We start from the raw sequence: 15,815 nt of genomic DNA on the forward strand, positions 1-15,815 counted from the left end.
CCTGTCGACCTAGCACATGTCGACCTAGAAACCCTGTCGACCTTCCATCCATGTCGACCTAGTGACTGTCGACCTATAGTGGTCGACCTAAACATTGTCGACCTAGACACTGTCGATTTGATGAACCACACCCCTCCCAACATGACCCATTCCAGGAGGGACAAAATGCTCTCTACCTGGATTTCCCTCTTAATATATGATTAGTGTCACCTGTGTTGAACTATTTAATTTATAAGAAAGGTGTTTCAACACAGGTGATTACAGTCATAAATTAAGAAGGAAGTCCCGGTAGAGAACATTTTGTCCCTTCTGGAATGGTTCCTGTTGGGAGGTATGGACTGTTTATATTAAATTTAAATCAATGGTGTATATTAGATTTAAACGAATAGTTTACTAATGCCTGGGTACTGTTTATAGGTTCAGCTATTTGAGAGACAACTACTTTATAAAGTTTTTCTTGTAGTGGAACAAAAACTTAAACAACCTTAAAATACACATAGAAAAATAAAATTTATCATCTATTTGTCACATGTAGAATAGCAGAAGCCTCTGTACTACTTACACACTGGGACAGGAATCAGGAGGACGTTCTGTTTGTCTCTCTGTAGACCCAAATGTTCTCATTACATAAGAGGTAACAAAGGACCTGGGATGGGGGGGAAGAAGGAGAAGCTGGGATCCCTTGGTCACTTACAGCTCTTTCCCCCTTTTAGCTCTCCTCTGGTCGGGAAGCTCCATTGGTAACTCATGAAACCTGATACTCCTGTATCTCTGCCTGCACTGCATACTGTCCTGCTCACATTCTTGCTGGCTGGTTCTGCTACTGCACAAGAAAGAGAGCTAGTGATGTCACGGTGCTCCGGCCAGGGGGCCCCCTGACAAAGGGGGGCCTGGGGTGGTTATGAGGTCCATATGTCATTATAAATAAATGTATTATGCCACTTATTACGGTATGCTTTTGTGAGGTTTTTGTGCATTATATTACTTTGGAGTATTGCCAGTGCTTTGCATATGCTCTAACTTCATGTTCATTTAACGGTTTTGTTCTAATTAAAGAATTCACTTTCCAACGATAGGGCACCAACACTAATTGTGGCTAACGTGATCCCTGTGATGTCACTGCATAAAAGTGCTGACAGTTCTGGAAAGGAGATGTCACACATTTATTAAACACTTTACCTCTGTGTTTGTAGAGATAAGACGACTACTGTTGATCTCGGAGTTCACTCTATAAAGAATACCAAAGACAGCCAAAGACAGCGTTTCACAGTTATACAAGCAATTCCACATCCAAAATTTAACAAAGAAAAACACATGAATAATCTCCAGCTTTTAAAGGTAAATTCTCACGTTACTGTCCGCTACAGTATATGGAATGCAGTATGCCTTTATAAAGCAAATTTGATTGTTTTTTTTCCATGGAGATGTACATCATTTTTTTTTTATTGTTGTTATTATTATTATTATTATTATTATTATTATACGTTTGTTTATAGTGTACCAAAATATACCAAGTCTCGGACAGTAGGAAAAGCAGGGTGTACATACAGTGTAACACATGGATATACAAGGGGAGTGTAAGGATCCCACACTCTGGATTGCATACAATATATCAGAATCAGAATGAGCTTTATTGGCCAGGTATACTTGCGTCTACTAGTGATTTGTCTTCGGTTTGCTATACAACAGTCAAGTAGGTAACAGATAAGCAGGTGGGGGTGGAGTAAAGTCAGTCAGATAGGGACGCAAGTGAGTTACATGTACGTCTAGTCAGTCAATGTTCAGGAGTTCAGCAGGGACGCTTGGGGAAAGAAACTTTTGAGGCTTCTGGTGGACCCGGCAGGGATGACCCTGTAACACCTGCCTGAAGGAAGCAAGTTAAACATGCTGTGGCCGGGGTGTAGCTGGTCCTTTACTATCTCCGTGGCCTGCTTTTTAGCTCTGGACAAGTACAGGTCCTGGACTGAGGGAAGGTCGGCCCGATGATCTTCTCTGTGGTTCTGACCACCTTTTGGAGCCTGCATCTGTCCCTTGCGCTGGCAGAGCCATACCATACCAGTATCGAGGAGCATAGTACCGACTACACAATCACTGAGTAGAAGAGGAGCAGGAGCTCTGTGGGATGTTGAACTTCCTTAGTTGCCTGAGGAAGAACAACCTCTGCTGCGTTTCCTGACAGTGGCATCAGCATTGGACCCCCATTTATGGTCCTGGGAGATTGTGGTCCCCAGGAACTTGAAGAAGTCCACTAGCGATACCACTATCATCTCGACAGCTTTGAGGGGGTTGAGCTCAAGGTTGTTGTGGCTGCATCACTGGGCCAACCAGTCTACTTCCCGTCTATAGGTCGATTCGTCCCTGTCCTTGATGAGGCCGATGATGGTGGTGTCGTCGGCGAATTTGATGAACTTTACTGATTGCACATCTGAGGTGCAGTCATTTGTGTACAGGGAGAAGAATAGGGGTGAGAGGACACAGCAGAGGGGGCCCTGTACTAATGGACTGCGCTTGAGATGTGAATTCCCCCGCTTTCACCACCTGTGTCCTATCTGTCAGGAAGTCTACTATCCAGGAACAGGTAGCTTCAGGGACCCCTAGCCGAAGTAATTTGTGGTTGAGGATGCTGGGGACGATTGTATTGAAGGCCAAGCTGAAATCGACAAATAGGATCCTCGCATAGGTACCGGGAATGTCTAGGTGCTGTAGAATGTAGTGCAGGCCCAAGTTTACTGCATCCTCGACATATTGATTCGATCGATAGGCAAACTGTAGGGGGTCCAGTTGGGGACCAGTCACAGTTTTTAGGTGATTCCAAACCAGACGCTTGAACGTTTTCATGACCACAGACGTCAGTGCTATCGGCCTTTAGTCGTTCAGGTTCGTGTTAGAGGGTTTCTTGGGGACCGGCACGATAGTGGACTTTTTGAGGCAGGAAGGGACAGCGATTTGTTGAAGATCTTGGTGAATATGGGGGCAAGCTGACCCGCACATGCTCTCAGGGCAGATGGTGACACTCCGTCAGGACCCGGAGCTTTCCTGAGTTTGGCTCTTTTGAACGGTGCCTCTACCTCTTCTTGGGCGACTTGCAGTGTCTGGAGTTGGCCATCGGTGTTCGGGGCATCGTAGAGGTGATTGTTTGGGTCGCAGGGGACTGCTTTTGCGAACCTGCAATAAAAGTGGTTCAGCTCGCCTGCTAGGTGCATGGTGGTGGACTTCGATGTTTTCTTGTAGTTGGTTATGGATTGCATATATATATCTGGAGCAGCTGGAGATGCCAGGTCTCCTAGTAATGTAACTATGATAACCAGTTGCGCTAGCACCTTGGTGTGGTACCAGATGTTGTTTAGTGTATGGTGTGTGTTTATTGATGATGGAGATGTTAGAAATGTAAATTAGTCTTTTTTTTAAAGAGAATCACAGTTTTGGTGAAGTGGTGGGGACCCACTGAGTGTGTGGGACGGGACCTGCTGCAGATATTCGGTTGCTCCTTCAGGGAGAACCTTAATCGTGTAGCCCAGACTTGTGTGTCTTTGCTATATGTCCCTGATTGTTAGCTACTGTGTAGCTTGAACTAGCCACTGAGGTCTATGAGCAGGCGTGTGGGTTTGTGTGCAGTGTCTTGCACACAATATTGCACTTAACAGTAAGTCCAATTGCTTGCTGATATCCAAGCAGATGTGTGTGGGAAGGGGAGAGGGGGGAATTCCTCTGTACCATAGCCAGATGGCAATGTGGGTCTGTATGTGTTGTTCTGCGCTGTGCCCAACACTACACAAAAAAGGGTACTAAGAGGAAAATGCGGTAAAGCCCCGATTTTCGGGGGGTTTTTACCGCATTTTCATATGTACTAGCCCCCGGCCAACGGGTCTTCGACGCCTAGGGTATCAGCATCTTTTTATGGCGATATCCTATAGAAGCCTATTGGCTTCTTACCGCATCCCGCCGCCATCGCCGCCCCACGCCGATCACACCGCCCCCCCCCCCCCCCCCCCTTCCCCCCAGCATGTGTGCAGGCAGTCCGTAGTCCCAGAACCTAAACTCCTCCTCCCCTAGCAACACAGCCATAGGTCCTTCCGGCTGCAGGTAAGAGGAGGAGCCCGAGACTGACTGCTGATGTCACCTCCCGGGGCTGGGAGTTGACAGAGACCCCTGGGAGATGACGGAGACCCCCGCATACCATCTCACAGGTATTGTGGAGAGCCTCTGTCATCGCATTGCAATGTTATTTGCATATATTAGTACATATGCGATTAGCCTCGCTTTGGTGGGCAGCGAGGGGTGGCAATGTATTTTAATACATCCCGCCCTAAATCTGAAATAAGCTACAACACACAGAGGTTAGAGGGCAGTGTGACTCTCATCAATAAAGAGTATGGGCGGGATGTACTAAGACAGTGGTAACATTCTGCCACATTCCGCATTGATACTTTATCGCATATGTACTAACATATGCTATTAAGTTAGTATCGCAATGCGGTAAAAGCTGTCTCCTGTGTTACCTGCGCTGCCGAGGGAGAGGGTTTGCTGGGGTTTCTGTCACCTCCTAGCCCCAGGAGTTGTCGTCTGTAGTCAGTCCCCGGCTCCTCCTCCCTGCAGCCGGAAGTACAGCCAGCTGTGTTCATGGGGCAGGAGGAGGCTGGGATCTGGGACTATGGGGGTAATTCCAAGTTGATCGCAGCAGGATTTTTGTTAGCAATTGGGAAAAACCATGTGCACTGCAGGGGAGGAAGATATAACATGTTATTTTATTTCTGTGCAGGGTAAATACTGGCTGCTTTAATTTTACACTGCAAATTAGATTGCAGATTGAACACACCCCACCCAAATCTAACTCTCTCTGCACATGTTATATCTGCCTCCCCTGCAGTGCACATGGTTTTGCCCAATTGCTATAAAAAATCCTGCTGCGATCAACTTGGAATTACCCCCTATGATGGGGAGGCTGCCTGTAGTCAGGTATGCAGGGACGGCATGAGCGGCACTGGGCAGCAAGATGAGGTGGGATGTGGTAAGAAGCCAATAGGCTTCTATAGGGTTCCACCAGAAAAAGCTGGCAATACCCTCTGCTTCGATAAGCAGCTGGACGGGTCTTAGTACATTTGAAAATGCGGTAAAAACCCTGAAAATGGGGATTTTACAGCAATTTTCTTTTAGTAAATCCCGCCCTATTTAATTTATACTTGCTACATCTCTGTCATCAATAAACACACATACTGTATATTTAATACCCCTAAACATCTGAGGTGCTAGCAATTCAACAAATGCTTATTGCAAGTACATAAAACGTTAATGAGTAGGAGAGGGGAGGTGGAAGGGAGGGCCCTGCTCATGAGAATTTAAAATCTACTGAATAGATTTTGAAGTAAAATAAGAAGCCAATAACTTTTTATAATGTTTGCAGTATATTACGAATGGATACCTTAAACTGTATGTTCCCTTCCTGGTTCTTATATTAATATGACAGTTTAGCGGCTATACATGCACAAAAACCAAGCTACAGTATGCAATTGCAGTAAGATGGATAGTATTGTAACTGAGTAAAACTTGGACCAGGGCCGGTGCTAGGGTGTTCGGCGCCCTCCTGCAAAAAATGAATTTGCGCCCTTCCTCACACACATGTAATAGGGACAGATGCGTGGCAAAGGCGCGCAGCAAAAATTTAGGGGTGTGGCTTAATGGGGAAGGGGCGTGACCACATAATAGTACCAATTCACATTACAACACACAATAGTGTCCATCAGTCACATTACACAGTGTGATGCAATAAAATTAATTACTGAGTTAATAAAGGTCATTTACGACAAAACTGAGCGCTAGTATTTGCACAAATGCTCTGATCCCTTGAGGTGGCAGAGGCCCTATCACCATACTAATAACTAGATGTATATTGCACCTTCCAATTGCACTTGATAAGCAGATTTCTGCGCATACCTGCACCAATGCAAACACGTCATGATGTACCCTACTCTCAATATCGAGTTCAACCGAATGTTAACAGCTAAAGAAGAGGTCCCAAAGTGAGAATAGGTCAGACTTGTTTTTCATTCTTTACACCATTTTCAGGTGGACCCACAAACCACACAGGTGCGTCCAGGGGCAATGGCTGGATGCAACTTTGTGTGACAGCCCCTTTTTACACATTACGGCAGACAGCGCCCCCCTTTTTACACATTACGGCAGACAGCGTCTCCTTTTTACACATTACGGCAGACAGCGTCCCCTTTTTACACATTACGGCAGACAGCGTCCCCCTTGTTACACATTATGGCAGACAGCATCCCCCTTTTACACATTATGGCAGACCGCCCCCCTTTTTACACATTACGGCAGACAGCATCCCCCTTTTTACACATTCCGGCAGACAGCATCCCCCTTTTTTACACATTCCATCAGACAGCGACCCCCTTTTTACACATTACGGCAGACAGCGACCCCCTTTTTACACATTACGGCAGGCAGCGTCCCCTTTTTACACATTACGGCAGCAGAGTCCCCTTTTTACACATTACGGCAGACAGAATAGATAGAGAGATAGGGAGATAGATAGATACTTACCATCTCTCCCCGCTGGCTCAGGCAATCAGGCTCCTCGGTGCTGGCAGATCCCGGGCAGGGGAGAAGGAGGAGGAGGGAGGGGAAGGAGGGAGCTGCAACAGTGCAGTATAATTGGTGGTGGCGCTGCTGCAGCTGTCCCTCTCCTTCCGCATTGGCTGGCCGCCGCCGCTGTGAAAGCTGGGATGAGGGAAGCGCATCCTAGCATTCACAGCAGCGCCGACCAGCCAATGCGGAAGGAGAGGGACTGCTGCAGCGGCACCGCTACCAATTACATAGCGATGCTGCGGCTCCAGTCCCCATCCCTCCTTCTCCGGGTCCTCCCCTGACGCTGCTCCTCTTCTCCTCCGGTGGCGCACACAGCACAGACGGCTTATAATGAGTCAATTTGACTCATTACAAGACGCTGGCATAGTTGCTGGCCGTTATCCAGCACAGCGCTTCCCTGCATTGCAGACCTTGCTGAGTGGGTAGCACCGGCCCTGGTACTACCCCTGCCCCCTTCCATGCATACTACACTGCAGCTGCTACCCTGAACCACACTCCCCACACACTACATCGCCGCTACCCTACATCTGCCTCCCCGCACACATTAATATGAACCCCAAGCACACATTAATAGGACACCCCCCTCTGCCAGCACACATTAGTATGAACCCCCTCCCCAAGCACAGAATAGGGCACCCCTCCACCTCCCACATTAATAGGATCCCCCCCCCAAGCACAGATAAATTGGACACCCCTCCCCAAGCGCAGAGTAATAGGACCCCCCTCCCCAAGTACAGATTAATAAGACCCCCCTCCCCAAGCACACATTAATAGGATGCCCCTCCCCAGCACACAGTAATAGGACCCCCCTCCCCAGCACACAGTAATAGGACCCCACCCCTCCCCAGCACACAGTAATAGGACCTCCACAGCACACAGTAATAGGACCTCCTCCCCCTCCCCAGCACACAGTAATAGGACCTCCTCCCCCTCCCCAGCACACAGTAATAGGATCCCCCCTCCCCAGCACACAGTAATAGGACCCCCCTCCCCAGCACACAGTAATAGGACCCCCCCTCCCCAGCACACAATAATAGGAACCCCCCCCTCCCCAGCACACAATAATAGGAACCCCCCCTCCCCAGCACACAGTAATAGGACCTCCTCACCCTCCCCAGTACACAGTAATAGGACCCCCCTCCCAGCACACAGTAATAGGACCCTCCCCAGCACACAGTAATAGGAACCCCCCCCTCCCCAGGGTATCCGTTCAGATGGTCGACCATGTTATGGTCGACAGTCATTAGGTCGACCACTATTGGTCGAAATTGACATGGTCAACATGGACACATGGTCGACACATGAAAATGGTCGACACGTGGAAAGGTCGACATGAGTTTTTCAATTTTTTTTTTTCTTTTGTGGAACTTTTCCATACTTTATGATCCACGTGGACTACGATTGGAACGGTAATTTGCCCGAAGCATGACGAGCGAAGCGAGCCATGCGAGGGGCCGCGGTGCACTAATTGGGGTTCCCCATCACTTTCCGCAAAAAACGACACCAAAAAAAGTAAAAAAACTCATGTCATAGTGGTCGACCTAATGACTGTCGACCATAACATGGTCGACCATTCATACCGGAACCCTCCCCAGCACACAGTAATAGGACCCCCCCCCTCCCCAGCACACAATAATATGACCCCCCCCCCCTCCCCAGCACACAGTAATAGGACACCCCCCCTCCCCAGCACACAGTAATAGGACCTCCTCATCCTCCCCAGCACACAGTAATAGGTCCCCCCTCCCCATCCCAGCACACAGTAATAGGACAGTTTCTTCTCCCCCCTTTGTTTATCTGCAGCAGCTGCACTAACCTGAGCCTCCACTCTTCGTGTGGCTGGCTGTAAGTGCTGCTCCTCTTCTCATGCTGCTTCCTCCTCCACCACACACAGGTCAGTGTGTATCACGTGACGGACAGGGAGGGGAGAGAGCGGGCGGTGCTGAAGACTGCTCTGCTGTGTCTTCAGGGAGGAGTGAGCAGGAAGGGGGGAGGGCCCTATTGCAGGAGGAGATTAAGATCCTCTGTACGGCCGGAGGCGCAGCATCATTACAGTGAAACAGGCGCTGCTCGTCAGTATGGTTGCGGAGCAGGGAGAGCGCCTCTCTAGCACAGTGCCTCCCTGCTTTGCAGACCTTGCTGAGCGGGTAGCGCCGGGCCTGACTTGGACCTTTAAAACTGGCTACAATAATTTTAATAAATATATGTAATTAGGGCATTTCCTGTAGCCCAACACACAAGCAGAGGAGTGCAACCTATGGGTCAAGACCATAAGTGGGGTCCTAGAACCTGATTTTTTGGTGTCTTCAAAAAATAACATATACAATTCACTCTCTTGTGAACAGACACTTTTGGGTTCAGAATAATAATGGCACTCTGACACCAGAAAGCTTCAAAGGATCGGGTTACGGTCATTAGGTCGACAGCACTTAGGTCGACCACTATTGGTCGACATGCATTAGGTCGACATGGACAATAGGTCGACATATACTAGGTCGACATGGGAAAGGGTTGACATGAGTTTTTTTAAAAATTTGAACTTTTTCCTACTTTCCGATCCACGTGGACTACAATTGGGAGCGGAAACCTGTGCCGAGCGCAGTGGTAGTGGAGCGAGGCACCTTGTCCGAAGCATAGCGAGGCATGCGAGGGGACACGGTGCACTAATTGTGGTTCCCCGTCACTTTACGAAGAAAACAACACCAAAAACAGTAAAAAAACCTCATGTTGACCTTTTTCCATGTCGACTTAGTACATATCGACCTACTGCATGTCGGCCAATAGTGGTCGACCTAATGACTGTCGACCTAAGTGTGGTCGACCTAATGACCCATACCCAAAGGATCAACATCTAACAATCCGCTCAAACTCAGGGGCTTGCAACGGGATGCAGTTATGACTGCCTGTCACAATACCGACGCGGGGATCCCGAATGCTGAATAGCCCGCCGGTCGGCATACCGACCAACAGGGACTATTCCCACTCGTGGGTGTCCACGACACCAATAGAGTGGGAATAGAACCAGTGGTGAGTGCAGCAAACCACTGAGCCCGCAAGGGGCTTTTTTCTACTCGTCCCTGCCGGCCTTCTAACAGCCGGGATTTCCGGCATCAGTACGGTGACTGGTGGTCTCCCAACTGCCGGTCACCCGAACCCAACCCCTTGCAACAACAAAAAATAAGTAAAACTACTTTTAGAAAATAATAAAAAGCAAATATAATTTGCATACATTCACCCACTTTCAAGCCTGTTCCTCAAATAGGATGTTCATAACAATGAGAGTACTCACAGATGGCCATGTATTAATTTATTACATCTACTAGGGGGTATAGGAAAGCCTCCAATAATGACTGTTGCACCACCTTATCGGCAGCAACAGATGCATGGAAGGGTGGTCTATAAATGATGGTATATTTCCACTCCGCACCCCCAATATCACACTAAATGTAGCCCTACCCTTGTCGCGTTAGAATTTTTACTGAAGTAACTTTGCTTTTATTTTTTATAGCTGTCGGGTAAGGCAGATTTAACGAAGACTGTGAAAACTGTCACGTTCCCTGAGAGATTCACTGACGCTAAGCCCGGCAGTGTCTGTGATATAATTGGATGGGGGAGGACGGACAACAAAAAGCCTGGCACTTCAGATAAGTTAATGGAGGCCAGAGTGACTGTCCTGGACAGGAAGGTGTGTGCCGCACAGTGGAAGCCAACAGTGAGAATCACTAAGGACATGATGTGCACCAGCGGGAAAGAAGCAGCTAGGGGCTTTTGTAATGTGAGTATCTGATCAATACACTGAGGGCCAAATGTGTATATATATATATATCTTATATGGCTAGACATCAGTAAATGTCACGGATTAGGTAGTGGTGACGTTTAAGGTAAATTATCACTCAGGGCCAAATGTAATAGAGTGAGAGTTTCAAAAAGTGAGAGATTTGGTGAGGTTTTGCAGTCAAGATCAACCTGGTTTTGCTGTGTAAATGATTGCCACTTTAAAAAAAAACTGAAAAACTTCACCAAATCTCTCACTTTTTAAACTCTCACTCTATTACATTTGGCCCTGAGTGATAATTTACCTTAAACGTCACCACTACCTAATCCGTGACATTTACTGATGTCTAGCCATATAAGATAGATATATATATATATATATATATATATATATATATATATACACACTGCTCAAAAAAATAAAGGGAACACTTAAACAACACAATGAAACTCCAAGTCAATTACACTTCTGTGAAATCAAACTGTACACTTAGGAAGCAACACTGATTGACAATCAATTTCACATGCTGTTGTGCAAATGGAATAGACAACAGGTGGAAATTATAGGCAATTAGCAAGACACCCCCAATAAGGGAGTTGTTCTGCAGGTGGTGACCACAGACCACTTCTCAGCTCCTATGCTTTCTGGCTGATGTTTTGGTCCCTTTTGAAAGCTGGCGGTGCTTTCACTCTAGTGGTAGCATGAGACGGAGTCTACAACCCACACAAGTGGCTCAGGTAGTGCAGCTCATCCAGGATGGCACATCAATGCGAGCTGTGGCAAGAAGGTTTGCTGTGTCTGTCAGCGTAGTGTCCAGAGCATGGAGGCGCTACCAGAAGACAGGCCAGTACATCAGGAGACGTGGAGGAGGCCGTAGGAGGGCAACAACCCAGCAGCAGGACCGCCACCTCTGCCTTTGTGCAAGGAGGAACAGGAGGAGCACTGCCAGAGCCCTGCAAAATGACCTCCAGCAAGCCACAAATGTGCATGTGTCTACTCAAACGATCAGAAACAGACTCCATGAGGGTAATATGAGGGTCCGATGTCCACAGGTGGCGGTTGTGCTTACAGCCCAACACCGTGCAGGACGTTTGGCATTTGCCAAAGAACACCAAGATTGGCAAATTCGCAACTGGCGCCCTGTGCTCTTCACAGATGAAAGCAGGTTCTCACTGAGCACATGTGACAGATGTGACAGAGTCTGGAGACGCCAAGTAGAACGTTCTGCTGCCTGCAACATCCTCCAGCATGACCGGTTTGGCAGTGGGTCAGTAATGGTGTGGGGTGGCATTTCTTTGGGGGGCCGCACAGCCCTCCATGTGCTCGCCAGAGGTATCCTGACTGCCATTAGGTACCGAGATGAGATCCTCAGACCCCTTGTGAGATCATATGCTGGTGCGGTTGGCCCTGGGTTCCTCCTAATGCAAGACAATGCTAGACCTCATGTGGCTGGAGTGTGTCAGCAGTTCCTGCAAGACGAAGGCATTGATGCTATGGACTGGCCCGCCCGTTCCCCAGACCTGACTCCAATTGAGCACATCTGGGACATCATGTCTTGCTCCATCTACCAACGCCACATTGCACCACAGACTGTCCAGGAGTTGGCGGATGCTTTAGTCCAGGTCTGGGAGGAGATCCCTCAGGAGACCATCCGCCACCTCATCAGGAACATGCCCAGGCATTGTAGGGAGGTCATAAAGGCACGTGGAGGCCACACACACTACTGAGCCTCATTTTGACTTGTTTTAAGGACATTACATCAAAGTTGGATCAGCCTGTAGTGTGTTTTTCCACTTTAATTTTGAGTGTAACTCCAAATCCAGACCTCCATGGGTTAATAAATTTGATTTCCATTGATAATTTTTGTGTGATTTTGTTGTCAGCACATTCAACTATGTAAAGAACAAAGTATTTAATAAGAATATTTCATTCATTCAGATCTAGGATGTGTTTAGTGTTCCCTTTATTTTTTTGAGCAGTGTATATGTGTATATATATATATATATATATATATATGGGTGGTCTTCAGTATGCCAACTGACGGGATCCCGGCGCACAATATACCGGCGCCGGGATCCCGACAGCCGGCATACCGACACTTATTCTCCCTAGTGGGGGTCCACGACCCCCCTGGAGGGAGAATCGCGCCAACGTGCCCGTAGCGTGGCGAGCACAGCGAGCCCGCAAGGGGCTCATTTGCACTCGCCACACTGTCGGTAAGCCGGCGGTCGGGCTCCCGGCACCGGTTTGCTGGTCGCCGGGAGCCCGACCCCCGGCATATCGTAGTGAACCTATATATATATATATATATATATATATATATATATATATATATATATATATATATATATATATATATATATATTAGTGATGAGCGGGTTCGGTTCCTCGGGATCTGAACCCCCCCGAACTTCACCCATTTTACACGGTTCCGAGGCAGACTCGGATCTTCCCGCCTTGCTCGGTTAACCCGGGCGCGCCCGAACGTCATCATCCCGCTGTCGGATTCTCGCAAGATTCGGATTCTATATAAGGAGCCGCGCATCGCCGCCATTTTCACTCGTGCTTTGGAGATGATAGCAAGAGGACATGGCTGCGTTCTCTCAGTTTCTGTGTTCAGTGTGCTGCAAATATCTGTGCTCAGTGTGCTGCAAATATCTGTGCTCAGTTTGCTTGCAAATATCTGTGCTCAGTGTGCTGAAAATATCTACGTTCTCTGCCTGAAAAACGCTCCATATCTGTGCTGCATTGTAGTATATAGTAGGAGGACAGTGCAGAATTTTGCTGTGACCACCAGTATATATATAGCAATACGGTACAGTAGTCCATTGCTCTACCTCTGTGTCGTCAAGTATACTATCCATCCATACCTGTGCTGCATTTTAGTTGTGAGCAGTATATACTAGTAGGAGGACAGTGCAGAATTTTGCTGACCACCAGTATATATATATATATATATAGCAGTACGATACAATAGTCCACTGCTCTACCTCTGTGTCGTCAAGTATACTATGAATCCATACCTGTGCTGCATTTTAGTTGTGCACAGTATATAGTAGGAGGACAGTGCAGAATTTTGCTGACCACCAGTATATATATAGCAGTACGGTACAGTAGTCCACTGCTCTACCTCTGTGTCGTCAAGTTTACTATGCATCCATACCTGTGCTGCATTTTAGTTGTGCGCAGTATATAGTAGGAGGACAGTGCAGAATTTTGCTGACCACCAGTATATATATAGCAGTACGGTACAGTAGTCCACTGCTCTACCTCTGTGTCGTCAAGTATACTACAAAAGTTCAGTAAAATGACCCAAAAATCAAAATTAAAAGCGTCTGATGAGAAGCGTAAACTTGCCAATATGCCATTTACGACACGGAGTGGCAAGGGACGGCTGAGGCCCTGGCCTATGTTCATGGCTAGTGGTTCAAATTCACATGAGGATGGAAGCACTCATCCTCTCGCTAGAAAACTGCAGTGCCACTCCTAGTTGGACCAGGTGTTTGTGTTGGCCACTTGGGTCGCTTAACTTAGCCATCCAGCGACCTTGTTGCACTTCTTTTTTTCTTTGCATCATGTGCTGTTTGGGGACTATTTTTTAAATCTGCCATTCTGTCTAGATGGGCCAGGTGTTTGTGTCGGCCACTTGCGTCGCTTAGCTTAGTCACACAGCTACCTCAATGCACCTCTTTTTTTCTTTGCATCATGTGCTGTTTGGGGACTATTTTTTAAATCTGCCATCCTGTCTGACACTGCAGTGCCACTCCTAGATGGGCCAGGTGTTTGTGCCGGCCACTTGGGTCGCTTAGCTTAGCCATCCAGCGACCTTGGTGCACCTCTTTTTTTCTTTGCATCATGTGCTGTTTGGGGACTATTTTTTAAATCTGCCATCCTGTCTGACACTGTAGTGCAACTCCTAGATGGGCCAGGTGTTTGTGTCGGCCACTTGGGTCGCTTAGCTTAGTCACACAGCTACCTCATTGCACCTCTTTTTTTCTTTGCATTATGTGCTGTTTGGGGACTATTTTTTAAATCTGCCATTCTGTCTGACACTGCAGTGCCACTCCTAGATGGGCCAGGTGTTTGTGTCGGCCACTTGGGTCGCTTAGCTTAGCCATCCAGCGACCTCGGTGCAAATTTTAGTACTAAAAGTAATATTGTGAGGTGTGAGGTGTTCAGAATAGACTGGAAATGAGTGGAAATTATGGTTATTGAGGTTAATAATACTATGGGATCAAAATGACCCCCAAATTCTATGATTTAAGCGGTTTTTGAGGGTTTTTTGTAAAGCAAAACACCCGAATCCAAAACACACCCGAATCCGACAAAATATTTTCAGGGAGGTTTTGCTAAAATGCGTCCGAATCCAAAACACGGCCACGGAACTGAATCCAAAACCAAAGCACAAAACCCGAAAAATTTCTGGTGCACATCACTCTTATATATATATATATATATATATATATATATATATATATATATATATATAATATGGTAGCAGATACACTCGGCACTCCGCTGTCTCAATCAAACCACCTTGCCCGGTGCCCTCCTTCTGTGTGAAGTACAAGTACGGATTGCAGGCGGCACTCACGGTCTTATATCAAATAAATGACCCCGACACTCCTGGGTTCAATACAACGTTTCGGTTTTTATAAACCTTCGTCAGGTATGAAAGAAATACAAAGAGTAAGCTTACCTTTATACACAAACTGAAACACCAAGTGAGAAACTCGTGCAGTACCACTTCCCATGCTTCCGCTGACGTCATCACTTACAGACGGCGCCAATGCGGTGACTGGGACAAAATTAAAGTGAAGCCGTCACCATGGATACATCTACATAATGTCAGTATTAAACATATCACACAGTTGATCTTAACATAATCACTAGGATCATAAAAGCATGACGTTCACAGGAAACAGTTAAAGGAAATCATTTCATTTAATCCATGCGGGGAAACGGTATTCAATAAGTGAATCCACTTGATCTCAAGTTGCAAGAGGATTCTCCCTCTGTCCCCCCCCCCCCCTAATATCTTCCTTTACATGGTCCACCATCATGTAACGAAGTGAAGAAAGGCTATGTTTGCAAGCTGTGAAATGTTTAGCAACGGGCTGATCTACATTCTTCCCCTCTAGTATCTGCTTGATGGCACTACGATGCTGTGCCATCCGTTCTTTAAACTGGCATACCGTCTTGCCTATATAGTATAAACTACAGGGGCACCTGATGCAGTAAATAACATACTTGCTAGTACATGTGAATACGTGTCTTAATTTAATCTGTTTTCCATTATGTGGGTGTCTAATATAATCACCAGTATCTAAGTAAGTACAAGTGGTGCAACCTAAGCATCTGTAATTGCCCGGTTTTCTTGTCATAAAGTGCCCAGGGTGTACGGTTGAAAGATTGGCAATATCAGTGTGCACCACATGAT

The 15,815-nt window shown here is 47.0% G+C and overlaps 1 protein-coding gene across 1 annotated transcript in view; it reads left to right on the forward strand.

Moving 5' to 3' along the window:
- Positions 1–15,815, forward strand: part of LOC134974537 (granzyme A-like) — a 43,566-nt gene that overhangs the window by 15,536 nt on the left and 12,215 nt on the right. The window contains exons 3-4 of the mRNA XM_063946510.1: positions 1,194–1,338; positions 10,109–10,375. Coding sequence (XP_063802580.1) covers positions 1,194–1,338; positions 10,109–10,375 — 412 coding nt within the window. The remainder of the gene's footprint in view (positions 1–1,193; positions 1,339–10,108; positions 10,376–15,815) is intronic.

The sequence above is a fragment of the Pseudophryne corroboree genome, chromosome 1 (genome assembly GCF_028390025.1).
Source record: "Pseudophryne corroboree isolate aPseCor3 chromosome 1, aPseCor3.hap2, whole genome shotgun sequence".
Lineage (NCBI taxonomy): Eukaryota > Metazoa > Chordata > Amphibia > Anura > Myobatrachidae > Pseudophryne > Pseudophryne corroboree.